This window comes from Mobula birostris, chromosome 7 (genome assembly GCF_030028105.1).
Source record: "Mobula birostris isolate sMobBir1 chromosome 7, sMobBir1.hap1, whole genome shotgun sequence".
Classification (NCBI taxonomy): Eukaryota; Metazoa; Chordata; class Chondrichthyes; order Myliobatiformes; family Myliobatidae; genus Mobula; species Mobula birostris.
Window position 1 is genome coordinate 20,582,036 of NC_092376.1, and position 27,349 is coordinate 20,609,384.

At 44.0% G+C, this 27,349-nt stretch overlaps 1 protein-coding gene across 2 annotated transcripts in view; it reads left to right on the plus strand.

The window, feature by feature from the left end:
- Positions 1 to 27,349, plus strand: part of slc9a7 (solute carrier family 9 member 7) — a 168,029-nt gene that overhangs the window by 65,715 nt on the left and 74,965 nt on the right. For both annotated transcript variants that reach the window (XM_072262709.1, XM_072262710.1), the window contains exon 3: positions 17,023 to 17,100. In XM_072262709.1, coding sequence (XP_072118810.1) covers positions 17,023 to 17,100 — 78 coding nt within the window. The remainder of the gene's footprint in view (positions 1 to 17,022; positions 17,101 to 27,349) is intronic.

Consider the following 27,349-nt stretch of genomic DNA (forward strand, 5'->3'; position numbering starts at 1 on the left):
GTATCAGCTCATCCCTCTGCAATTGGACCTTTGACTTTCTGACTAACAGACCCCAATCAGTTAAGTTAGACAACCTCTCCTCCTCCACTCTCACCCTGAACACAGTCGTGCCTCAAGGCTGTGTGCTGAGCCCTCTTCTGTACTCCCTCTTCACCTATGACTGTGTTCTTGTACATGGTTCTAACTCCATAATCAAGTTCGCAGACGACACGACGGTGGTTGGCCTGATCAGAGGGGATGATGAGACGGCCTACAGGGAAGAGGTCCAGCAGCTGGCCGCGTGGTGTGCTGACAACAACCTGGCCCTTAACACCCAGAAGACCAAGGAGATCAGTGTGGACTTCAGGCATGCTAGGAGCCACACTCACGTTCCCGTCTACATCAACAGAGCTGTAGTGGAGCGTGTATCAGGCTTCAGATTCCTTGGTGTTCACATTTCCGAGGATCTCACCTGGTCCCTGAACTCCTCCGTTCTGATCAAAAAGGCACAACAGTGCCTTTATTTCCTGCGGAGCATCAAGAAAGCTCACCTCTGTCCCAAGATACTGACGGACTTCTACCGTTGTACCATTGAGAGTATACTCATCAACTGCATCTCAGTGTGGTATGGCAATTGTCCTGTATCGGACCGCAAAGCACTCCAGTGTGTGGTGAAAACTGCCCAGCGGATTATCAGCACCCAATTGCCCACCATTGAGAATATCTACCATAAACGCTGCCTGGGCAGGGCGAAAAGCATTATCAGGGATGCAGCTCACCCTAACCATGGACTTTTTACTCTCCTCCCATCCGATAGGTGCTACAGGAGCCTCTGCTCCCGCACCAGCAGGCACAGGAAGAGCTTCTTCCCTGAGGCTGTGACCCTGCTGAACCTCTCATCACAGCGCTAAGCAGTATTGCACCCATATTGTACTGTCTCAGTACTTTTATATTTGTGTGCTATAGCAATTACTTTTTATTCGTACTTATTTTGTAAATAACACTATTCTTTGCATTTCTGGTCTGATGCTAACTGCATTTCATTGGCTTTGTATCTGTACTTGGCACAATGACAATAAAGTTTAATCTAATCTAATGATTACACATGTCCACAGCAAGATCTCACAACAGTGGTGAAATTACTGACCTCAGCAACTGGAGTTTCATGGATCCTTCAGCTTTGTTTGTTTTCCTTTCCTCCTCCACAGCTCTTTGGAGTTTAAAGAAGTGATTTCCAATAAATTATGCAAACCGATCTCACCTGCTTGCTTTCCCACTCAAGCCACAACCAGCAGTTCTGCTTTTCTATCACCTTCCTGTTTGCCTTTTCTGGCCATTGACTGGAATTGGGAGTCAGAGGTATGGCCCCTGAAAAGGTCAGCACCTCATCCAAGTAGAACGGAGGTGATTGGGTCACCATCCTCTGACTGTGACTGAAACGGACGATGAGCACACTCTCCTCCATTCACTGCTTTGAGAAACTACCCTGCTTTTACAGGGAGGAGTTGCTGCAGCTTGTTTCCATAAGGCACTGCAGCAGAATTAGGCCACTTGGCCCATCAAGTCTGCTCCACCATTCCATCATAGCTGATTTATTATCCCTCTCAACCCCATTCTCCTCCTATCTCCCCATAACATAAGAAATAGGAGCTGGAGTAGGCCGTGCGGCCCATCGGGCCTGCCCCACCATTCAATAAGATCATGGCTGATCTGTCCGTAAACTCAGCTCCATCTACCTGCCTTTTCCCCATAACCCTTAATTCCCTTACTATGTAAAAACCTATCTCACTGTTTCTTAAATATATTTAATGAGGAAGTCTCAACTGCTTCCCTGGGCAGAGAATTCCACAGATTCACCACTCTCTGAGGGAAAAATAGTTTCTCCTAGTCTTCGTTCTAAATCTTCTCCCCTGAATCTTGAGGCAATGTCCCCTAGTTCTAGTCTCACCTACCAATGGAAACAACTTTTCTACTTCTATCTGATCTATCCCTTTCAAAATTTTGTGTGTTTCTATAAGATCCCTTCTCATTCTTCTGAACTCCAGAGACCCTTACTAATCAAGAATTCAATCTCCGCTTTAAATATACCTCATGATTTGGCCTCTACAGTTGTCTGTGACAATGAATTCCACAGGTTCACCACCCTCTGGCTGAAGAAATTCCTCCTCATCTCTGTTCTAAAGGGATGTTCTTCTGTTCTGAGGCTGTGTCCTCTGGTCCCAGACTCCTCATCTAAAGGAAGCATCTTCTCTACCTCCACTCTATTGTGGCCTTCCTGTATTTGTTTCCTCCATTTCTGTACACTTTCTTCAGTACACATGGACTTCGACCAGCTCGCCACTGACTCTGCCTACATTTTGCACAGCCAACTTAATCAAAGGCCCATCCACCACAGTTACTCCTTTTTTGCCCCCTTCCATCAGGTCAAAGATAGAAAAGCTGAAAATGCACGTCACTTCCAGTCTGCAGACTTGCACAATGTTGTTAATGAATTATGTGTGTAAAACTTTCCATGTGGATTAACGTTGAAGGTGTATAGTCTTCAATCTTTTTATTTGTGGTTTGGCTGCTGAAGGGAAAATGAATAGGATGACCTCATACCCCTAAGTGCAATGTCAGAAATGAGCAGATTGGTGTATCTTTGAATATTTCATAGTCATGGAACACTACAGTACAGAAATGGATCATTCAGCCCATCTTGTCATTGCCAAACCATTATTCTGCCTCTTCCCATTGACCGTAGTCCACCATGCCTCCCCGTCCATGTACTGTACCTATCCAAATTTCTCTTAAATCTTGCATTGGAACCCACTTCCACCACTTCCACTGGCAGCTGGTCCCACATTCTCACCATCCTCTGAGTGAAGAAGTTCCCCCTTGATCCCTTGGTCACTTCTCACTTAACCTATGACCTCCAGTTCTAGTCTCACCGAGCTCGGGGGTGGGGGGGTGCGGAGGGGGGGAAAGCAGAGTAACCATGTACACTGCTTAGACCATAGTAAGAATTTCTTAAGTGTTGTGTGACAGAAGCGGTTTAAATGACCTCGAAATACGGATGCCAAGTGTCATAATCTTAGAGCATAGAAACAGGGGCCTTCGGCCTACCACATTTGTGCTAGCCTTTATACCTGGATTAGGGCTGTGTCCTTCCAGGGCTTGAGTATTTTAATGACTGTCTGAGTTTATTTTAAATATAGTAATTGTATCTGATTCTACCTCCTCTGACAAAATACTTCAGGTATCAACCACTCAGTATGCGACTATACAAGTACCCTCAGATCATCTTTAAAACTCCTTCTCATCTTAAATCAGTGTTCTCTTGTTTTCGATGTTCCTGCCGTGAGGAAAAAAAGATTCTGTCTACTCAACTAGAAAGGTGAAAGGTGCAATTGGCAGAAAAAATAAACGGGCAGAATATTATTTAAATGGGGAAAGAATTCAAAGTTCTGAGATGCAACGGGACTTGGGAGTCCTCGTACAGGATGCCCTTAAAGTTAACCTCCAGTCAGTAGTGAAGAAGGCGAATGCAATGTTGGCATTCATTTCTAGAGGAATAGAGTATAGGAGCAGGGTTGTGATGTTGAGGCTCTACAAGGCGCTGGTGAGACCTCACTTGGAGTACTGTGGGTAGTTTTGGTCTCCTTACTTAAGAAAGGATGTGCTGACGTTGGAGAGGGTACAGAGAAGATTCACCAGAATGATTCCGGGAATGAGAGGGTTAACATATGAGGAACGTTTGTCCGCTCTTGGACTGCATTCCTTGGAGTTTAGAAGAATGAGGGGAGACCTCATAGAAACATTTCGAATGTTGAAAGGCATGGACAGAGTGGATGTGGCAAAGTTGTTTCCCATGATGGGGGAGTCTAGTACGAGACAGCATGACTTAAGGATTGAAGAGCGCCCATTCAGAACAGAAATGCAAAGAAATTTTTTTAGTCAGAGGGTGATGAATCTATGGAATTTGTTGCCACGGGCAGCAGTGGAGGCCAAGTCATTGGGTGTATTTAAGGCAGAGATTGATAGGTATCTGAGTAGCCAGGGCATCAAAGGTTATGGTGAGAAGGCAGGGGAGTGGGACTAAATGTGAGAATGGATCAGCTCATGATAAAATGGCGGAGCAGACTCGATGGGCCGAATGGCCCACTTCTGCTCCTTTGTCTTATGGTCTTATGGTCTAATTGGAAATGGGGGACTGAGCTCAAGATTCAGGGGAATAGATTTACGACATAGATGAGGAAGAACTGCTTTTCCCTGAGAGTAGCGAATCAGTCAAATTCTCGCCCAAGGGAAGTAGTTGAGACTACCTCATTAGTTATATTTAAGACAGAGTTAGATAGATGTTTGCACAGTATGGGAGTTGAGGGTTATGGGGAAAAGCAGGTGGGTGGAGCTGAGTCCATAGCCAGATCAGCCATGCTCTCACTGAATAGTGGAGGAGTTGCAATGGTCCAGATATTCTCATAGTTTTGTAGTTTATCAGGTCACTCATCAGCCTCCAGGGAAAAGGAGCCTGGCTTATTCGATCTCTCCCCACACTTCAGTCCTCCAATCCAGGTAACGTCCTGTGAATCTCCTCTGCACTCCCTCTAGGCACAGTCACATCCTTCCTATAGTGGGACCAGAACTGCACACAGTACTCTATAATGTGGCCTAAGCAATGTTTTGAGAAGCTGCATCATCTTGTCCCAAATTTTATATTTTATGGAGGTAATCTTATAAACCTGTCGATAATAGTTTATACATAATGAGATGAATGGATAGAGTAGACAGACAGTAACATTTTCCCAGGGCTGAAATGACGAATAGCAGAGGACATGCATTTAATGTGAGAGGGGGTCATCTCAAAGGAGATGTGAGGGGCAAGATTTTTTCGCAGAGAGTGTTGGGCAACTGGAATGTGCTGCCTGGGGTGGTGATAGAGGCAGATACATTAAGGACTTTTAAGAGATGCTTAGAAAGACATGTGAATATGAGGAAAATGGAAGGGTATTGTGTAGACAGAAGGGATTAGTTTAGTAGGCCATTTGATTACTAATCTAATTGGTTTGGCACAACATTGTGGGCTGAGGGGCCAGTTACTGTGCTGTACTCTATGTTCTATAATGGTCTTTTAAAAACTGGAGCGTGACCTTTTTATAGATACGTTGGGAACACTTACATTTGTGAAGGGCTGAAAAGTTTGAATCTTTCTTTCCTGACCAATGATTGTGGCTCGGCTAATTGCAGACTTTAAATCTGAGTCTGGTTATTCAAATAAATGAGGGGGCATAGTTTAAACTCCAGGAGGTCCACCACAATGTCATAGGCTGAGCAACTAAATAACCAGCTATTTCGGGGAACAGTCATTATCTTTCGGCCTTCATATTGAGGGCATTTACATGAGTGCTGTAGCCACATGAAAGCAGCGTCCTTCGTCAAAGCCAATGCTCTCTTCTCATGACTACCATTGGGCAGGAGATCTTGGAGTCCTGGGTCCCACACCACCAGGTTCAGCAACCCTATATCCTTCAGGCTCCTGAACCAGGGTGGAAACTTTTCTCACCACAACTCTGAACTGATTCCACAACTTTCTCTACAACTGTACAGCTCAGATAGACAAGAGGAAGTGCCTCGGCCTGAAATTTCGACTGTTTACCGCCTTCCAAAGATGCTGCCTGACGTGCTAAATTGCTCCAGCATATTTTTGTGTTACTCATACTCTCTCAATATATTTGTTGTTATTTTAAAAATTTCACCATTTGTCGTCTTTTGTACATCTGTCAGGCTTTATGTACAGCTTTTCACAAATTCTGAAGAATGAGGGGTGACCTCATTGAAACCTAGGGAACAGATCTTGATCTTAATATATGTACTTTAACTTTCACTTTGATTTTGAATTCTTTCTTAATCCAGTGATTTCGTGCTGAGAAGGGTGTGTAATTGTGATCGGAGTCTAGGATAGAGCCAGAGAAAACTTACCGTTGCACCTCCACAGTTGTATCTGAAGTTGTTGGTTGAGATCAATCTTGTGCAGATGTGGGTCAGGCAAGGGATTCCATGTAGCAAGAGTTTTGGGCATTCATTGAGGAGCTGGATCTCCCCTAAAAGTCCGTAAGAAACTAGGAGTCCACCATAATGAGTCGTTAAAACCAACTTCCTCTTGTTCAGCTTCAGCAGGGCTCTGGGGGATATTTTTAAACAAATGTATAATTTTTGTCGAAAGTTCCCCTTAATACCGTTGTATTGTCAAAAGGTAACTTTATTCCCACATCCTCTTTTGCAGCCCACTTTCTCCTCCCCACCCCCTCCATTTAATAACAGCTGTTGCTTATTGTGATGATGGTCCCATGAATTCCAGTACTTTACCTGAGTGGACGTTCCAGCAGGGGATTGGGGCTGAGGAGCGGTGCTATACTGTGAGTGGAAAAGGAATCTGTCAAACTGCAGGCGGGACCATCTTATCCCATCTCTTCAAATGTCCCGCTGTTTTGGATTGCAATGAAACTTGCTGCAGAGTGATCCGCAGTGTACACTTTGTTTTCTTCTCCAGTATAAACCAAGAATACCAATGCAATCCAGCTGGCGTCTTACAGGAAAAACTCATTGGTTTTATGCAATCCAACTGCTGTCTAGATAGAGAAAAGCCAAATGATGTTTCCTGGCCAAACTTTATAGTGTAATCATTGCATTTATAAAGGAGTCATTGTATTAAGATTTTGACACTAGGATATTATTACTGTTATTCTTCAACCATCTTGTGCCAACTTCATGGAAGTTGTAGGACCAGAAGATATTGGAGCAGAATTAGGCTATTTGGCCCATCACCTGCTCTGTCATTTCATCATGGCTGATCCAATTTTCCCCTCAGCCCCAATCTCCTACCTTCTCCCCGTATCCCTTCATGCCCTGACCAATCAAGAATCTATCAATCTCTGCCTTAAATATACATAAAGACTTGGTCTCCACCTGTGGCAACAATTTCCACAGATTCACCACTCTCTGGCTAAAGAAATTCCTCCTCATCTCCATTCTAAAAGGATGGCACTCTATTCTGAGGCTGTGCCCTCTGGTCTTAGACTCTCGCACCACAGGAAACATTCTCTCCATATCCACTCTATCAAGGCCTTTCACTGTTCAATAGGTTTCAATGAGGTCACCTCTCATTCTTCTGAATTCCAGTGAATACAGGCCCAGAGCCATCACACGCTCTTCATATGACAAGCTATTCAATCTTGGAATCATTTTTGTGAACCTCCTTTGAACCCTCTCCAGTTTCAGCACACCCTTCCATCAATAAGGAGCCCAAAACTGCTCACTATACTCCAAGTGAGGCCTCACCAGGGCTTTTTTAAGTCTCTTGCTTTCATATTCTCATCCTCTTGAAATGAATGCTAACATCCCATTGCCTTCCTCATGATGGACTCAACCTGCAAATTAACCTTTAGGGAATCCTGCACAAGTCCCTTTGCACCACAGTTTTTTTTAATGTATTTTCTCTCCATTTAGAAAATATTGACCCTTTAATTTTTTTCTACCAAAGTGCATAACCATACACTTCCAGACACTGTATTCCATCTGCAATTTCTTTGCCCATTCTCCTAATCCGCCCAAGTCATTCTGTAGCTTCTCTGCTTCCTCGGAACTACCTGCCCCTCCACTTACCTTCATATCGTGTACAAACTTTGCAACAAAGTCATCAACTCCATCATCCAAGTCATTGACATATACTGTAAAAATAAATTGTCTTTTTTTATATAAACGAAGCAGTCCATGCCTGCATGCTGCAAGATCAAGATATTGCCACCTGGTAGCCAATGCCAGCGCCACCAGCACCAACTCCAACGAGCGAGACTTTAACCGCCCTCAGTGATCAATCAATAGCACTCCTATTACCGAATCTCCTGCATCAATAACCTGTGGATCACCATTGAATGAAGCTCAATTGGGCCGGTTGCATAAAGCTCACACAGGTCAGAAGCTGGATATTCTGCAGAGTAAATTGCCCTTGACCCCCCCCAGTACCTTGCCACCATCTATAAACCATAAATTAGGACCTTGGTGGAACAGATTGCATGCCCAGATCATTGCTGTGCCAAGAACCCTGAAGAACCAAGGCAATAAATGTGGGCAGCACATTAACATAGTGGGTAGCACAATGTTTTGCAGTACAGGTGACCTGGGTTCAATTCCTGCCGCTGCCTGTAAGGACTTTGTCTAAAGACCTACCAGATGGTAGGTTAATTGGTCATTGTAATTGTAAATTGCCCCATTATTAGGTTAGGTCCTGAAATAAAAAGAACTGGTCATTGACTTCAGGAAGTGAGGTAGAATACAAGTCCTGTCTGTGACAATGATGCTGAGGTGGAGATGACTGAGAACTTCCAAGTTCCTAGGTATCACCAGTAACTTGTTATGGCCAAGAAAGCACACTAGCGGCTCTACTCCCTCAGAAGGCTACGGAAACTCATTGTCCTTGTCCTTTCTTTTAAAATATATATCACAACAATTAGCCTGATAAGCTCAAGGACAACTTCAGTCCTACTGTTACAAAGTTCAAAGTAAGCTTATTATCAAAATACACATATGTCTCCGTACTCTACCCTGAGATTCACTTTCTGTCGGGCATTCACAGTATATACAAGAAACACGATGGAATCGATGAAAGACTGCCCCCAACAGGAGAGACAGTCAATGTGCAAAGGGAAACTGTGCAAGTACTAAAGGAAACTAAAAGGAATAATAATAAATATGCATTAAATATCAAGAACCTGAGATGAAAAGTCTTTGAAAGTGAGCCCATAGGTTGTGGGAACAGTTCTGTTGGGACAAGTGAAGTTATCCCCTTTGTTTCAAGAGCCTGATGGTTGAGAGGTTTAAAGGCATCCGTTAGTCTTGCGAGACCATGGAAAGTCTTCACTCTCCAGGGCGCAGGCCTGGGCAAGGTTGTATGGAAGACCAGCAGTTGCCCATGCTGCAAGTCTCCCCTCTCCACGACACCAATGTTGTCCCAGGGAAGGGCATTAGGACCCATACAGCTTGGCACCAGTGTCGTCGCCAAGCACTGTGTGAATAAGTGTCTTGCTCAAGGACACAACACGTCCCCTCGGCTGGGGTTCGAACTCACGACCTTCAGGTCACTAGTCCAATGCCTTAACCACTTGGCCACGTGCCCGCACAAGGTTGAGGGGTAATAGAAGTGTAAAGTTCATAGTAAAATTTATTATCAGAGTACATGCATGTCACCACATACAACCCTGAGATTCTTTTTCCTGCGGGCATACTTGCAAGTCTGCAGAGCAGTAACTGCGCTGTACTCTCTCTGTACCCATGACTGTGTGGCAAAGTATAGCTCAACTGTCATTTATAAATTTGCTGAAAATACAACCATTGTTGGTGGAATCTCAGATGGAGAGGAGAGGGCGTACAGGAATGAGGTATACCAGCTAGTTGAGTGGTGTCGCAGCAACAACCTGGCACTCAATGCCAGCAAGGTGAAAGAGCTGATTGTGAGCTTCAGTAAGGGAACATGAACTAATCCTCATGGAGGGATCAGAAGTGGAGAGCGTGAGCAATTTCAAATTCCTGGGTGTCAAAATCTCTGGGGATCTAACCTGGTCCCAACATATCGATGCAGCTATAAAGAAGGCAAGACAGTGTCTATATTTCATTAAGACTTTGAAGAAATTTGGTTTGTCACCTAGAACACTCAGAAACGTCTATAGATGTACCGTGGAGAGCATTCTGACAGGCTGCATCACTGTCTGGTATGTGAGGGCTACTGCACAGGACTGAAAGAAACCGCAGAAAGTTGTAAAATTAGTCAGCTCCACCTTGGGTACTAGCCTCTCTAGTATCCAAGACATCTTCAAGAAGCCCCCAGGACATGCCCTCTTCTCATTGTTACCATCAGAAAGGAGATACAGGAGCCATGCATCATACAAAAAGCTTCTAAAGATAAACATCAAACCGCCAGCAAGAAAAAAAAACAAAAGTTTACAATTAGATCGTGGAAGAAATCTATCAATTGACTCAAATGATAGTAACGAGCAAATGAACACCTAATGGGTTTTTTCCCCTCACTTTTTCTTTCTTAGTAGGGGTTTTTTTCTTTTATTTGTCACCAAAAATTTTTCAGTCTTTCAAACAATTTTTTTCTTGAGACATTGTAAGTGCTGCCTACTTCGATGTACTCTTGTTAATTTTGGATAATAATCATAAAAAGATTTGAAAAGGAAAGGAAAAGGAGATACAGAGGCCTGAAGTTTGTGGGGACACCAGAAATAGAGTGAATGCAGTTATCCCCTTTTGTTCAAGAGCTTGATGGTTGAGGGGACATAACTGTTCTTGAACCTGGTGGTTTGAGTCCTGAGACACCTGTATTTTCTACCTGATGGCAGCAGCAAGACAAGAGCATGGACCTGGGCAGTGAGGATCTTTGATGGATGCTGCTTTTCTACAGCAATGCTTCATGTAGGTGATGGCTGTACCTGAACCTTGTGATATGGGTCTTGAGGCTCCTTCCTGATGGCAACACTAAGAAGCGAGCATGGCTTGGATGGTGGGGGTCCGTGATGGAATCAGAATCAGGTTTAGTATAAATGGCATATGTCACGAAATCTGTTAACTTTACGGCAGCAGTATACATGATAAATAAATATAGAGAAAAACAGAAATATATTACATATATATGTCTGTTAACTAGTTAAAATAAGTAGTGCAAAAAAAAAATCAAATTTTAAAAAAAAAGTGAGGTAGTGTTCACGGGTTCAAGGTCCATTTAGGAATCGGATGGCAAAGGGGAAGAAGCTGTTCCTGAATCACTGAGTGTGCGTCTTCAGGCTTCTGTATCTCCTACCTGATGGTAACAATGAGAAGAGGGCATGCCCTGGGTGGTGGTGGTCCTTAATGATTGATGCCATCTTCCTAAGGCATCACCACTTGAAGATGTCCTGGATACTACGGAGTACCCAAGACGGAGCTGACTGATTTTACAAGTGTTTCCTACTTCGGTCTTGTGCAATAGCCACCCCTACCCTCCACCAACCGCCCCCCCCCACCCCATACCGGATGGTGGTGCAGCCGGTAGGAATGCTCACCACGGTATATTTGTGGAAGTTTTTGAGTGTTTTAGTTGACAAACCAAATCTCCTCAAACCTCGAATGAAATCTAGCCGCTGTCTTGCCTTCTTTATAGCTGCATCAATATATTAGGTCCCGGTTAGGTCCTCAAGGATATTGACACCCCAGAGCTTGAAATTGCTCTCTCATTCTCTCTACTTCCGATCCCTCTTTGAGGATTGGTTTGTGTTCCCTTGTCTTACCCTTTCTGAAGTCCACAGTCAGCTCTTTGGTCTTGCTGACGTTGAGTGCCAGACTGTGGGTGCGACACCACTTAACTAACTGGTATATCTCTCTGGTGCTGCTTTCCTGCCAAGGGTTTTACCCGTGATGGAGTGGGCTGTAGCTTTCCGTTCAAGGGCATTGGAGTTTCCATACCTGGCTGTGACTCAGGGCACTTGAACAGAGCTCTTACATGTCGGTAACGAGCTCTTGACCTCACAATCTACCTCACCATGGCCCTTGTCCACCCATGATGCACTTTCTCTGCAACGCCTCCCACTATTGGTGACATCCTTCTGACATCCACTTTACCTAAATCTTTTGATAGGTAGGTTTAGAATCAGATTTAATATCCCTGGCATGTCGTGAAATTTGTGGACTTCTTGGCAACAATACAATGAGAGACATGATAGGTAAATATAGAGAAAAAAAACTGAGTAACATGAAATATATATCTATATTTATACAATAGTTAAGTTAAAATAAATAGTGGAAAATAACAGAAACAGAGTAGTGAGGTAGTGTCATGGGTTCAGTGTCCAGTTAGAAATTGGATGGCAGAGGGGAAGAATGATTTCCCCCTTCATTCTTCTAAACTTCATCAAGTACAGACCCAGAGCTATTGAATGCTCCTCATACATTAATCCTTTCATTCCCAGTATCATTCTTGAAAGCCTTCTCTGGACTTTCTCCAACACCAGCATATCCCTTCTTAGATTTTGGAGCCCAAAGCCGCACACAATGCTTCAATTGTAGTCTGACCAATGCCTTATAAAGCCTCAGCATTACATCCTTGCTTTTATATTCTAGTCCTCCTGAAAAGTATGCTAACGTTGCATTTGCCTTCCTTTTACCAATTCAACCTGGAAGTTACTCTTTAGTGAGTTCTATACTAGTCTTGATGAAAGGTCTTGGCCCAGTATGTTGACATTTTTTCATTTCCAAAGATGCTACCTGACCTGCTGAGTCCCTCCTGACCTGCTGAGTCCCTCCTGACCTGCTGAGTCTTGTGTTGCTCTGAATTGCTCTGGATTTCCAGCATTGGCAGAATCTCTGGTATCTGAGACTCCCAAGTTCCTTTGCATTTCTGCATTCACTCCCTGCTGAGAGAATAGTCTAAGCCTTTACTTGTTCGACCAAAGTGCCCTTCCCTTCACTATATTCCATCTGTTACTTCTTTGCCCATTCTCCCAATCTGTCCAAGTCCTTCTGTAGACTCCAGGGCCGGATTAAGCTAGTGAGGGGCCTGTAGCTTATGTTATAAAGGGGCCCTAAGTTTTAAAAATGCACATAAGTATTAAAACAAATTATTTACTTGCATAGTAAAGTAATTCAATTTTTTCATTTGCTATACAGGCAGATAATACGACAAGTGCCCGACACTTCAGTAATAGTATTACTTACATGTAGGTAACAATTTCAAATGTCAAAAGTAAAAACTACAATTTAAAAGTTAGATTTTCCAGATTCAGCATGAGCAAATTTGTTGATGCTACTGGAAATGTGTATTTCACGCAGAAGTTCGTGTTCAATGCTCATTAGAGTGAGATTGTTCAACCTGTTTTGACCCATGGTGCTCCTTAGTTCATCTTAAATCCTTTTCAGTTTTGAAAATGAGGGTTCTCCACTGCAGTTGGTAACCATGAGAGACAAACAGATGCGCAAGGCATTTTCTACATTTGGAAAACATGACTCCAAAGAATTATCAGTTATCAAACGGTACAACTGTAACTCTACAAGGTCTTGTTTGGCACCAATATGAAAAGCAAGATCAGTTTTCAACAGTTCAGTAAGCTGCACAAATTCTTCATCAAAACTTTCTTCCAGATCTTCTGGATATGATTTAATAAGATTTAGTTTACGATCTCTTCAGGTGTAAATGACTGTAACTGATGAAGAAATCCAAAAACACCATTCGCCTTTAGATAAGCTTTCTGCCTTTTTGACAGGGCAGAAAGCAAGCTGTCAATAATGGCAAGAAATGTTCGGCTTTTAAATTTCTGAGAAGGCGTTTGAGATTCAACAAGTGGATCAAGAGTGCTGGAACCACTGAAATCATCATACGCGCAATTTTGCTTGTGTTTTCTTTGAGTTTGCTGTTGATAATCTTCACACTTAGTCAGATCCTTGGCTTTTTGCTCAATGTCTGAAAAAGTAGATCGCATAGCTTGAATATATCCATGCAAGGATTCATAGAGTGCACAAGCTGTGTTCAAGTCTTGGCCAGAAGATTGCAAAGAAGCACTGGTCATTTGAAAATGCTGTAATACTTGATCGCACAATATGACCATTATTCCTGTTTCCAACTTCATCACGGTTGAAAGTAGTCCACAAGCCTGTTGTCAGCACTCTGCCTTCTGATCATTGTTATTTGAAATGTCATCCAAGACTTGTTTCATTGCAGAAAAGCTGTGTAAAAGTGCTTTTGATGCATCTGCACGAGCTACCCACCTGGTATCTGACATCCTTTTCGCAATGGGCAAATGAGCACCACCATCAGATAATGCAGCAGAAAGGAGATCCCACCGATAAGTAGAAGCAGAAAAAAATGTGTACAGGCTTCTACAAATTGAAAGAAAATTAATGCTCCTTGACAACATTCAGCAAATTTAGTGAATGTGCAAAACATGGAATGTAATCTGCAAACTCATTCAGCTCTTTAATTCGTGCTTGTAAGCCACTATACTTGCCACTCATGTTGCTGGCATTGTCATACCTTTGACCACGGCAGTCTTTTACATCAATGTCATTTTCCTTTAAAAAGTCAAGTAAACTTTGAGTGAGCTGTTCAGCACTATGACCTTCCATATCCAAAAACTTCACAAATCTTTCAACTGGTCCAGACGGCAAAACATAGCGCAGTCAAGGTCAGTGGCGCACCTTCCAACGGCGTAACAGCGCACGCTGCAGCGGCTTGGGAGCGTGGGAGATAGCACAAAGGTCACCACGACACAGCAAGGAGCCAACACACGCCTGTACACACATACCGTGCAGCAAGCAGCTCCCCCGACATGAAAACAACAGCGTTGCCAGATCGTCGTGAGAACACGGTGTGACACCAGGTTAAACCAGAGCCAATGGAGACAGAGTCGCAGTAAAATTGATCATTTACTGTTCACTCTTCCACATTGACATCGTTTGGTGAAAACTGTTCATAAAATAATGCAAAACATATTCAGTGTCTGTTTCATTCTATACACCACATTTGCATTGTAAATACTTGTAAGTAACCTCATCAACCGGTGCTACTTTTAACAGAGTCCGCGTTACTATATTTACTTCAACTTGTCCGACCCGTAGCATATGCTACTTTTGCTACTAGGTTAATCCGGCCCTGGTGGACTCCCTGCTTCCTCAACACTATCTACCCCTTCACCCTCTTTGTATCATCTGCAAACTTGGCCACAAAGCCATCAATTCAGTCATCCAAATCATTAACATATAATTTGATAGGTAGCAGACTGAACAACGACTCACGTAGAACACCACTAGTCACTTGAAGCCTGCAGAAAACATCCCCTTTATTCCCTCTCCTTGTCTTCTGCCAGTCAACCAGTCCTCGTTCCTGTAATACCACGTGCTCTTATCTTGATCAGCAGCCACATGTGCACTCCTTGTCAGAGGTCTATTGAAAATCAAGTATAAAACGTCCTCTGACTCTCATTTGTCCTGTCCTGTCCATTAGTTCCCCAAACAATTCCAAGAGACTTTTCCGGCAAGATTTCCCCTTGAGGAAACCAGCCTGACTTTGGCCGCCTTTATCGTGTGTCTTGAAGTACCCCAAAAACTCGTCCTTAATAATGAACTCCAACATCTGACTAACCACTGAAGTCAGGCTAACCGGCTTATAATTTACTTTCTTCTGCCTCCTTCCCTTAGAAAAGAGTGACATTTGCAATTTTCAGTAACAAACCAGACACAATAATGAGTTTGCCTATCATGTGTATTTCTCTATTAATCACCATTAGGCCCCCATGTTGCCACCTAGACTGCACAGAATTGAAATGCATTAGGATATCCAGGGATAAGAATGGTGCAATTTTACCTGCTCGTTCAGGGTTGATTCTGGCTAAGGCATGACTTTGGACAAAATTCTACTGAAGGATCATCGGCCCAGAGCATTGGCTGTTACCCTCTGCAGGGATGTTCTTCCCTCAGACCTGCTGACCATCTCCCAGCATCTTCTGTTTTTTTTTATAAAAAAACAGCTTAAGTTAATTTCACCCCCTCTTCTTCTCTCCCCCCCCCCCCCCCCCCATCAACCCAGATAAGTGTGAAGTGGTTCATTTCGGTAAGTCAAATTTAAAGACAGAATATAATATAAATGGTAAGACTCTTGGCAGTGTGGAGGATCAGCGAGATCTAGGGGTCCGTGTCCATAGGACACTCAAAGCTGCTGTGCAGGTTGACAGTATTGTTAAGAAGGTGTATGGTGTGTTGGCGCTCATGAACCGTGGGATTCAGTTCAAGAGCCGAGAGGTAATGTTACAGTTATAGAAGACCTTGGTCAGACCCCACTTGGAGAACTGTGTTCAGTTCTGGTCACCTCACTACAGAAAGGATGTGGATACTATAGGGAGAGAGAGAGCAGAAGAGATTTACAAGCATTTTGCCTGGAATGGAGAGCATGCCTTATGAGAATAGGTTGAGTGAACTTGGCCTTTTCTGCCAGGAGTGTCGGAGGATGAGAGGTGACCTGATAGAGGTCTTTAAGATGATGAGAGGCATTGATCGTGTGGATAGCCAGAGGCTTTTTCCCAGGGATGAAATGGCTAACACGATAGGGCACAGTTTTAAAGTGCTTGGAAGTCGGTACAAGGTGGATGTCAGAGGTAAAGTTTTTCACACAGAGAATGCTGGGTGTGTGGAATGCATTGCCAGCAACAGTGGTAGAGCCGGATACAATAGGGTCTTTTTAAAGACTCTTAGATAGGTACATGGAGCTTAGAAAAATAGAGGGTTATATGGTAGGGAAATTCTGGGCAATTTCTAGAGTAGGTTACACGGTTGGCACAACATTGTGGGCCGAAGGGCCTGTAATGTGCTGTAGATTTCTATGTTTATTCCTCATTCCGGTTCCCCTCTCACCCCCTTTTCTAATCACTTGTCCATCTTCTCCCTCTGGCTCCTCTCCCCCTTCCCTTTCTTCCATGGTACACTGCCCACTCCTGTCAGATTCCTCCTCCTTCAGCCCTTTACCTCTCCTACCTATCACCTCCCAGCTTCTTACTGCAAACACTAGAAGTAGCCAAATAGCATTTAAAACGAAAGCGAGTCCTTGGACATCTTGCAGGCACCCGCAAAGCAAAGGGCCAAGAGAATCCACTGAAAAACCACACATAATGGAGGCCGACAGTCATCCAGAGAGGACAAAGTGTGCAAATACGGTAGCAAAAACAAGTAAGGAAACAATACATAGAACATGAGCTGCCGAGTCTGCGAAAGTTAAGTGTGCAGGCGGCAGAGTCAGTTTATTGCTGACGTAAGTGACTCAGGAGCCTGATGACTTCAGGGAAACAAGTGGGCTGGTGTGTTGTAGGGACTAGTATTTTACACTCATCCCTATGTGTACGGTGACAGTCTGATCTGCATTAGCTTTGCAGCTTGCTGTGGCTTTGGCCTTGAATGTTGTTACCTTGGGTATGCTGCAGTAATCCAGTGGTAGTGCTCTGAGAAGGGCATTGGTCTGTGACGTTACTCACACCTTTTGTTGTTTTTTTCTAGGTAACCTTTGATCCAGATGTCTTCTTCAACATTTTGCTACCTCCAATCATATTCTATGCAGGATACAGCCTCAAAAAGGTAACCATCATTTTGGACAATATTATAACTGTATATTAGCTTTATTTGTTACATGAAACATACAGTGAGATGCGTCACGCGTGTTAACAAACAACACAACCTAAGGATGTGCTGAGGGCAGCCTGCAGCTGTTGCCATTGCCATGTTTCTCGTGCCAATACAGTGTGCCTGCAACATACTAACTCCAACCCGTACGGCTTTGGAAAGTGAAACACCCTAGAGGAAAAACAAACGTGGTTACGGGGAGAATGTACAGTGGCAGAATTACACCCGGGTTGCTGGTGCTAACCGCCACGCTGTCGTGCTATACGGTAACACTTGGCATCTTCGTTGTTTGCAGACTAGAAAGTGGATGAATTTTTACGGAGCCAAGTCAAATCACAGTTTCTCTTAATTCCGGAGGAACATTAAGTGAGAGTAAGTTGGCATAGTGATAGGACAAGGCTGGTTCAGAGCTTCTGATCCTGTCCTGCTTTTGAATAAAGTGTCATTTTCTTGACTCTAGTAATACCAAAGACGAATTTCTGTGGACCTTAGTCTTTGCATAGTCCCTACACATTTCCAAGAGGAGTCTAATTATCTGGCACACTTAGTGCCTGGCTGACAGACTTCCTGGTCTATTGAATGCTACTCGTACAGCTGTTTCAACAAACTTATCATGTTTTTAAGATATTCATCATCATTATTATGTGCCATGTCATGTGATGTGGGCGATCGTGGTCTTCCATCTGTCTTTAACCTGAGAGGTTCTAATGAGCTCTTCAAAACCTTTGCCTGTCCATCCCTTGATGTAACTCATGATGCGCTGTCGGCCGCGACTTCTTCTTCAGTCAGTTTTTCCCGCCACTGCAAGATGTTCGAGCTTCTCTTCCCTCAGTACGTGTCCCAGAAATCCCAGCTGCCATTTCCTGATTGATGATATCAGCTCTCTTCTTATTCCAGCTTTTCGCAACACCTCCTCATTTGTTACGCTGTCCTTCCACGGTATTTTCATCATTCTTCTCAAAAAGCACATTTTTTTGCAGCTTCAAGTCTGTCTTCATTTTTGCTTTGATATTGCCCAACATTTGCTTCCACATGTTAGTGTGAAATGAACGTAGCAGCACCACAGAGAGTTTCATACCCATGCTTGTTATTCTTTAGTATTAAAAATTACACAGCTGAAAAAATATACTCTTTTGTGATGGAGAAAACAAGCTGCTGGAGATGATCAGTGAGTCAGGCAGCCGCCGTAGAGGAAGCTAATGCTGCAGCCCTTTCTATCTTTCCACCTCTCTATTGCTAGATTCACCCTTCTCTGCCCCGCCTGACTCCATTTGCAAATTAACTCTCCTCAGCCTATTTATTACTAGCCAGTTCTTGCCCGTTCCCTCCCCCCTAACTCTGTAATCTCGCTATCCCCCCTCAATCTTTCAGATGAAGAGTCTTGGCCCGAAATGTCGTTTGTCCATTTTCCTCCACAGTTGGTACATTGGTTGAGAACACAATGTCACCCATGGCTCAGACAGCTTACTCAGATAATTTTCTGCTCCAGATTCCAGCATTTACGGTCTCTTGTGTCTCTGCTTTTCAGTGTAACAGTCAACTTCATAGGGATCACAAAACTTCAGGATTTCTGCATTGTCAGATAGAGGATTATTGGAGTTCCACTGTACATAGTTTGTTGTTCAGAAACCGGTCGTTCAATCGAATCTGTTCACACTTTGTCCCACGTTAGCCTTCTTTCTGTGGTGCCTTTGGTTATCATTTTTCTCACTTTCTTTTGGAACACAGAACACTACAGCAGTGCAAGAAGAACTTCAGAGTTTTGTACTTTGATAATAAATGAACCTTCGAAGCTCTTCAGCCCACAGTAGTGCCGAGCGTTTAGCATACTCTGAGATTAGTGTAACCTTCAATATAGCCCTCTATTTATGGATCATCCATATGTCTATCTAAGAGTTTCTTCAATGCTTCTACTGCCACCTCAGGGAGGGTGTTCTGTGCACTCACCCTCTGTGTAAAAATAAAAAAATCAACCTCTGACATTCCCCCTGTAGTTTCCTTCAATCACCAAAATATGAAACCTCCTTCTATAAGCCATTCCTTCCATGGGGGAAAAGGTGTCTGGCTATCCTCTCAATCTGTGCCTTTTATCATCATGTGCTCCTCGATGAAGACATCTCTCATCCTCCTCCGCATCAAACAGTAAAGCTTTAGCTCGCTCAAGCTTCCCTCCTCTCTCAGCCTTTCCCCATCCTATAATGGGGCAACCAAAACTGAAGCCAATATTCCAAGTGTGGTCCAATCAGAGTTTTGCTGCAATTTCTTCATATCGTAGCTTGTGTCCTGTTCCAATTTGCCATTATGTGCTGGTGACCTGTTATCACTCTAGTTTTTTTTTTTGAAGCCTTGCCTGTCACACATAGATTGAAATGCGTCATGGGGGCAGCCCATGAGTATGGCCGTGCTCCCAGTGCCGACATAGCGTGACCATAACTTGCTGACCCTAACCGTATGTTTCTGTAATGTGGGAGGAAACCAGAGCACCTGGAGGAAACCCACATGGTCATGAGGAGAACGTGCAAGTTCCTTAGAGACAGCGACGGGAATTGAACGATTGCTGGCACTGTAATGCATTTTTCTCACCACTGTATTAACTTCTCCCTTGATGAGTCTCTCTGCCCAGACCGCTGTGTTGTGTTCTTCTGCTACCGGAGAGGGAGAGGGGCCGATTTGGGGCAGGAAGCTCCTCAATTATTGTAGTAATGTTCCACCCCAGGGGGCACATGAGGGGCAGTGGCATTATTGATGTGTAGGGAGGTAACTGAAAGCATTGACCATAAGATACAGGGGCAGAATTAGGCCATTTAGCCCGTCAAGTCTGCTCCACCATTTCATCATGGCTGATCCAATTTTCCTCTCAGCCCCAATCACCTGCTTTCTCCCCATGTCACTTTATGCCCCAACCAATTAAGCATCTATCAACCTCTGCCTTAAATCGACATAAAGACTTGGCCTTCACAGCTGCCTCTGGCAAAGAATTCCACACTCTCTGGCTAAAGAAATTAACTATGGATGTAAAGAATGAAAAGGCATTGCATAGGTTATTTTTGTAAATGTTAAATTTGAATAAAGTTTATTTTGCTAATTAAAAATACCCCCCCCCCTCCCATTCACCGGCGCTGAATAAGAGGCTGACTGGCTTTGATAACTGCTGTAGGGCCTTTGCATGGTTCTTTGGGATGGCTGAGTGTGTTTGAGAGTGTTCTCACCTCTCTTCCCCGGTGTGACGGACAGAAAGTAACTACTCAGTGACTGAGAGCTGTCCCCTCGGTAAGGAGTAGTTACCAGTGGAACGATGTCATCAGTGAGTCGCATGGTAATGCACTCAGCTTCAGATTGTAGGCTCAAGCCTTGGGGGCGCTATGGTAGCGTAGTGGTTAGCACGAGACTATACCAGGTTGGGGCGTTAGAGTCCGGAGTTCAATTCCAGTGTCATCTGTAAGGAGTTTATTCCTCCTCCCCGTGAGCGTGTGTTTTCCTCAGGCGCTCTGGTCTCTTCCCACGTTCCAAAGACATTGATGTTCCGGTTAGTAGATTAATTGATCATTGTAAATTGTCCTGTGATTAGGCCGGTGTTAAATAGGTGGGTTGTTGGGCAGTGTAGCCCAGTGGGCCATAAGCGCCTATTCTGCACTGAATTTCTAAGTAAAGATAAATATATAAGAATTTAATTAAGAGTTGAGCTCCTAATCCAGGCTGAACTCTATCCCCGCCCCCCACCAACCATCCACCAATTCTGAAAGAGTTGAAGACATGTCTTTCAAAGAGATGGCACTGCTCCTCATAAGATTATAAAAGTCCTTTCTTTATTTAGCCAACACTTTTTTTAGATGAGAAAATGTGCAGATGCTAGAAATCCAGGCAACATGCAAAATGCTGGAGGAGCTCAGCAGACCAGACAGCATCTGTGGAAGAGAGTAAACAGTTGACGTTTCAGGCTGAGGCCCTGCATCAGGACCTGGGTCTCAGCCCGAAATGTTGACTGTTTACTCTCTTCCACAGATGCTACCTGGTCTGGTGAGTTCCTGTGGCATTTTGTGTGTGATACTTTTTCAGCATAGTGACAGCCTTTCAGCCCCAATGAGCCTGCCTGGCTCAATTACACTCGTGACCAATTCACCTACTATCCCCCAAGTCTTTAGAATGGGAACAAACCCACTCCTCAACTAAACTCACCCTAACTGTCCCTGCACAACATCCATTAAATGGTCTTTCTTGCCGTCCTTGTTCTGTTGACAAATATTGAAACTGTTCATATGTTCATATTTGTTTTAAGACCATAAGACATAGGAGCAGAATTAGACCATCTGGCCCTTCGAGCCTACTCCGCCATTCAATCATGGCTGATCCATTCTTTTTCTCCTCTTCAACCCCGGTTCCCGGCATTTTCCCCATAACCCTTGATGCCATGTCCAATCAAAAACCTTGAGCTTAAGTTTGATTATTGACCTTTGTGCATGTGATCGTTCTGCTAATTGTTGACTGTTCATGGCCGTTTGCATTATTGTCTTGCAAATTGCTGTTGTGTTGTCTGTTATGGTATTGTCCTGTGTTTTATGTTTGGCACTGAACCGCAATCAATTCTGGTATGTTTCACATCCTAGCAATAAGGTGACTCTGGTTCCGTACAGACTAGGGTGGGATTGAACCCAGGTCACTGGTGCTGTAATTGTGGTATGCTAACCACTACACTTACCCTAAAGGCTGATTTATACTTGTGCGTCAAACGTACGCTGTTGGTGCTGTGTATCCTACGCCGTAGGGTGACGTGCATCTCCCCAAAAATGTAACACACATCGTGGCGATGCAGACCACAACAACTGTGATTGGTCCGCTTGGTAGCATCGCATTTCCGGTTGCTTTTCTCCACCATGTCCGTACACTGATGTGAAATAAATGGTTGGAGACGATGAACCAAATCGTCAAATCTACCTACTGACATCCGAAAATATTTGAAATGCATTTCCTCGTCCATGTCTGTCACGAAGAAACTCAACACAGTGGCATAGAAACCCCACCGCCAAGTAGCGTTTTGGCGATGAATTGCAGGGCGATGAATTGCAGAGCGACGCAGACACAACTACGCATGCTCACTACGGCATAGGGCTGTGCAAGAGTATAAATCAGGCCTACGGCGTACCCCTTACGCACAAGTATAAATCAGCCTTCAGGCAGATATCCTTGCTACCTGGTAACTCTTGTGCTGGAATTTCTACTTTACAGCAATATTTACTCTTCACTACTGCGTAACCTTTTAGCTCAGTCAAAAATGTTGGCAGTGAGTCAGGACGTTATTATTAATTGTACAAGGCTGTAGGCCATCCCCAGCCATGATTAGCTGTGATCATAATCTCTAAATCTTTCCAGACAACATAGCTGCGAGTAGCTGTAAACTATAATGCAGTTAGCACATGTTTTGTGGGAACTGGAACATTGAAGTATAAATCAATTTAAATGAGGAAGGGATTGTCTTTCATTGGTCCTCTGTGCAGCCAGTCTTACTGCGTGCCTGTAAGCAGGCAAGATGCCAGGTGCGCCTACCCGACCAAAGGATGCTGGTGGACTGGTTTGCTGTGTTCGTGAGACTGACTGGCCTTTGCAGGCTCCTGAACCCTGGCTGTAAAGCCTCTCTTCTGATACATGGTGTTGCACTGCCCCCTGGTGTTGATCGCAGGTTCCTATTTCCCGACCATTGCAACTTCAGGAGACATTAGGCGCAACGGTCCATTAATAGCCCCCAAGAGAGAAAATCTTATTGTCCCATCAATTCCCATCCACTGTGCACCCGCAACTTGACGATGGCCTGGGTTTAGAGAACTGTATGTGCACAGGAGCAGGTGTGTGGAAGGGAGGAACAGGGTTTGTTTCACTGTTGTCGCTTGGTGTGTTCTGTTTCTGTTGCCCTGTTTCCAGTCACGCCCTGCCCTGCTCCCCATTGCCCAATGACTTGGCTTTCAGCCTCTGAGGCAGTGAATTTCTGTTTCGCCTCTGAATCTGCTGGGGTTGTCTATTGTGTCCGGTGTTCCCGACGCAGCCTCTACACATTGGTGAGACCCACTATAAATTGGAGACCATCGCTTCTTCCAGCACCTCCGCTTCTTCTGTCAAAAGTGGAACCTCCCGGTGGCAAATATTTTAATTCTGATTTTCCATTCCCGTTCCGACACATCATTCCACAGCTTCCTCTTGTGCCAAGATGAGACCACCCGCAGGGTAGAGGAACAACATCTTGTATTCTGTCTGGGTAGCCTCCAACCTGATGGCATGAATATTGAATTCTCCTTGCAGTGAACAAAGTTCCCCCCCCTCGCTATTCCCCACTCGGCCTCTTACCTCTTCTCACCCACCTACCACACCCTCATCTTTCCTCCCTATCTGGCTTCACCTGTCATCTTCTAGCTGTCCTCCTTCCCCCCTCCCCACATTTTTATTGTGGCATCTTCCCCCTTCCTTTCCAGTCCCGAAGAAGGGTCTCGGCCTGCAACACCGGCTATTTATTCATTTCCATGGATGCTGCCTGAACTGCTGCGTTTCTTCGGCTTTTTTTGTGTGTGTTGCAATGAATTCCACAGATTTATCACCCTCTGGCTGAAATTCCTCCTCAATTCGGTTCTAAAGGGACATTCTTCTGTTCTGAGACTGTGTCCTTTGGTAATTCTCCCACGGTAGGAAAAATCCTCTCTACGTCCACTCTTATCTTGGCTTTTTAATATTCGATGGGTTTCAATGAGATCCCCCTTCATTCCACTGAACTCCAGTGAATACAGGCACAGAGCATCAAATGCTTCTCAAAAGATCACCCTTTTATTCCTGGGATCATTCTCATAAACCTCTCTGTTTTGGGTACAGGCCCTTCATCTTTACTCTAAGTTTACCTACCAGTATGTCTTTGGGATGTGGCAGAAAGCTAAGTGGTCATGGAGATTATTGTTAATTAATTATTCTGTCGGTGTTTAGGTCCTCCATCTCTGTCTGTCTGTCCTTGGCCACGTAGAAGGAATCTTCATTGCTGTTTCCAGTCAGAGTTGTTAGCCCTGAGCTGAACCCCCAGACCCGGAGGACTAGTAGACTACTCTTCATCTTGCCTCTGCCCTTTGGCCTGTTTGGCATGGGTGGCCCTACCGATAGCCAAAGCACAAGGCCCTGACCCCAGCCAACATAGCTCTCCGGGTCACTGCGGTACACAAGCCTCTGAACCTTACAACAAAGTTGTGATCCTCTTAGCGGAAGTGATCATGGAGAGTTCATACAAACTCTTCACGGACAGCACCCGGAGACTGGGATTAGATGCTGGTCTCTGAAGAACTAGGGCCCCAGCACTAACCACTGAGCCATAGTGCCACTGCACAATTGATTTCGTTGAAAACTTGACTGGCCAGCTTTGTCCCCTCACTTTGGTGACCGTGATCCTGTACAGAGCGCCACACGACGTTTTATCCAACGGCAGAGAGCAAGAATTCTGCTCAGTTTAGGGGATTTCCCACAGGGGAAGCTTCCATTTCCATTTTAACGTGGCATCTTAAACTTTGACAAACTTCTATACAATATCCTGTGCACAGTGGAGAGTGTACATTAGAGTCTGGTGTGGAAACACCAATGTCCAGGAAGTGATAATGTACTTCGAAATTTGAGGAGGTTTATGAGAATGATCCTGGCAATGAAAGGGATGACCTATAAGGACCGTTTGATGGCTCCGTGCCTGTACTCTCTGGAGTTCAGAAGAATGAGAGCAGGGTCTCATTGAAAGCTTCAGAGTATTGAAAGGCCTAAATAGAATGAACGTGGAGCGAATGTTTTCAGTAGCGGAAGAGTCTCGGACCAGAGGGCACAGCCTCAGAATAGGACGTCCCTTTACAACAGAAATGAGGAAGAATTTCTTCAGCCAGAGGGTGGTGAATCTGTGGAATTTATTGTCACAGACGGCTGTGGAGGCCAAGCCATTGGGTATATTTAAGTTTGAGGTTGATAAGTTCTTGATTAGTAAGGGCAGCAAAGGTTACGGAGAGAAGGCAGGAGAATGGGGTCAAGATGGATAATAAATCAGCTGTGATCGAATAGCAGAGTAGGCGATGGGCTGAATATCCTAACTATTCTCCGACGCTTTATGGTCTAAACTTGATTTTTGTTCAGCAATGTGCTTTGTTTTAACCAGAGTGCAGTGAAGTTTGCTTTGGAAAAGTACCAAAAATTCACTTTATTCGTATTGAATCTCATCTGTACACATCAATACTCATGACTTTCTACAGATCAGCAGTTCAAAATCAGAATCATGTTTAATTTCACTGGTGTATGTAGTGAAATTTGTTGTTTTGTGGTGTCATTACATTGCAATGCATAATTAAAAGCTATGAATTACAATAAGAAATATATAGTAAAAAAATTTAAATTAAATGAGCAGTGCAAAAAGAGCAAAACCAAAGGGGGAAAGAAGAGAGGAAGTGTTCATGGGTTCAATGTTCATTTGGAAATATGGTCGCGGAGGAGAGGGAACTGTTCCTGAAACATTAAGTGTTTGTTTTCATGCTCCTGTACCACCACCTCAGTGGTGGCAATGAGAAGAGGACGTGAACTGGGTGACGGGGGTCCTTAATGGTGATTATTTATAATATAGAAATAATAAATAGTGAAATAATACGGAGAACATGAGTTGTAGAGTCCTCGAGGGTGAATCCATAGGTTGTGGAATCAGTTCAGTGTTGAGGTGAGTGAAGTTATCCACACCAGTTCAGGAACCTGATGGTTGAAAGGTAATCACTGTTCCTGAATCTGGTGGTGTGGGTCCTGAGACTCCTGTACCTCCTTCCTGATGGCAGCAGCGAGAGGAGAGCATGGGCTAGATAAGTCCATCTACCACAGTGGAACCTCTGTCAGGGTCAAGCTCAGTGCTCTGTGTACAAGTATGGGTTGAGTCTTCTGATTTGGAGGCACTGGGAAATAGAACTAGCAAATAGTTTGTAAATTGTTTTAACAGAGTGGACTGGAATATATTAGGTTAACTTAAAGTAATTTTTAGGTTTTTCTCTTGTACCTTTATGGAAGCAAGATTTATTTCTTCCATTGCCGCCAAGTCAAGTCGGTCAACATTGAGGTTGTTGTATCTGTACAAGTGCAATGTGGATGGCTGGCACATCGCATTGGGGCATGTTGACAAGAAAAGCAGAAATAGAGCATGAATTATGCAAGTAACCATATAACAGTTACAGCACAGAAACAGGACATCTCAGCCCTTCTAGTCTGTGCCGAACTCTTACTCTCACCTAGTCCCACCGACCTGCACTCAGCCCATAACCCTCCATTCCCTTCCTGTCCAATTTAACTTTAAACGACAGCATCGAACCTGCCTCTACCACTTCTGCTGGAAGCTCGTTCCACACAGCTACCACTCTCTGAGTTGTTACGTAACCGGCAACAATGAATATTAATCGAGACAGGTTTTATGAAAACAACCAAACATTTATTAAACACATATAAGCGATAAGGGAAAAAAAAAACACAAAGGAAAACTTTAACCGGAGGTTAAACAGGTACGCATTCATCAACTCCACTCGGCTCTGGTTCTTAAAGCGTTAAATGCGAAAACAGTTCTTAAAGAGATACAGTCAGATATAGTGATAACTTCGAAAGTCCCACAGTTTTACGCATTCAATTGGGAGAGACTTCTCTGGAGAAAGGTTTCTTCACCAACGCATCTTTACTGCTGGTTCCGTTCACAGGATTCCCGATACCGAAAATAAACAGTTTAAATCGACTGACCTTAAATTCCTTTTAGAGAGAGAGAGCCTTTGTGCATGAACTCATTGCGCTATTGCAAGAGTTATCTCAATGCAGGTTCTCTTCAACGAAGACTTGATAAGGTCGATCCTTTATTAAACTGCCAAACGATGCCGACTTCTCTCGATCCTTCACTTCGACGAATTCTTCACTCTCCCTTCAAAACTGTTGGAATTGAGTAAAATGGCACTTCCAGCCACAAATTTCCAGTCCAAATGCAATATCTTGTAAGGGAACGCATCCTCCGTTTTAAAAATGAAACTGTGTCACGAAAACAAACACGCAACAGAAACGGAGGCACAACATGTTCTACCTGGAAATCTACAAACTCAAAAAACCCACTGCGTCCCCTGAGTCGACCCTTATATAGTCACGGGGGCACATGTTATCACATGACCTCACATCGGCGGGAAAATCACATCAGGTGACCTCC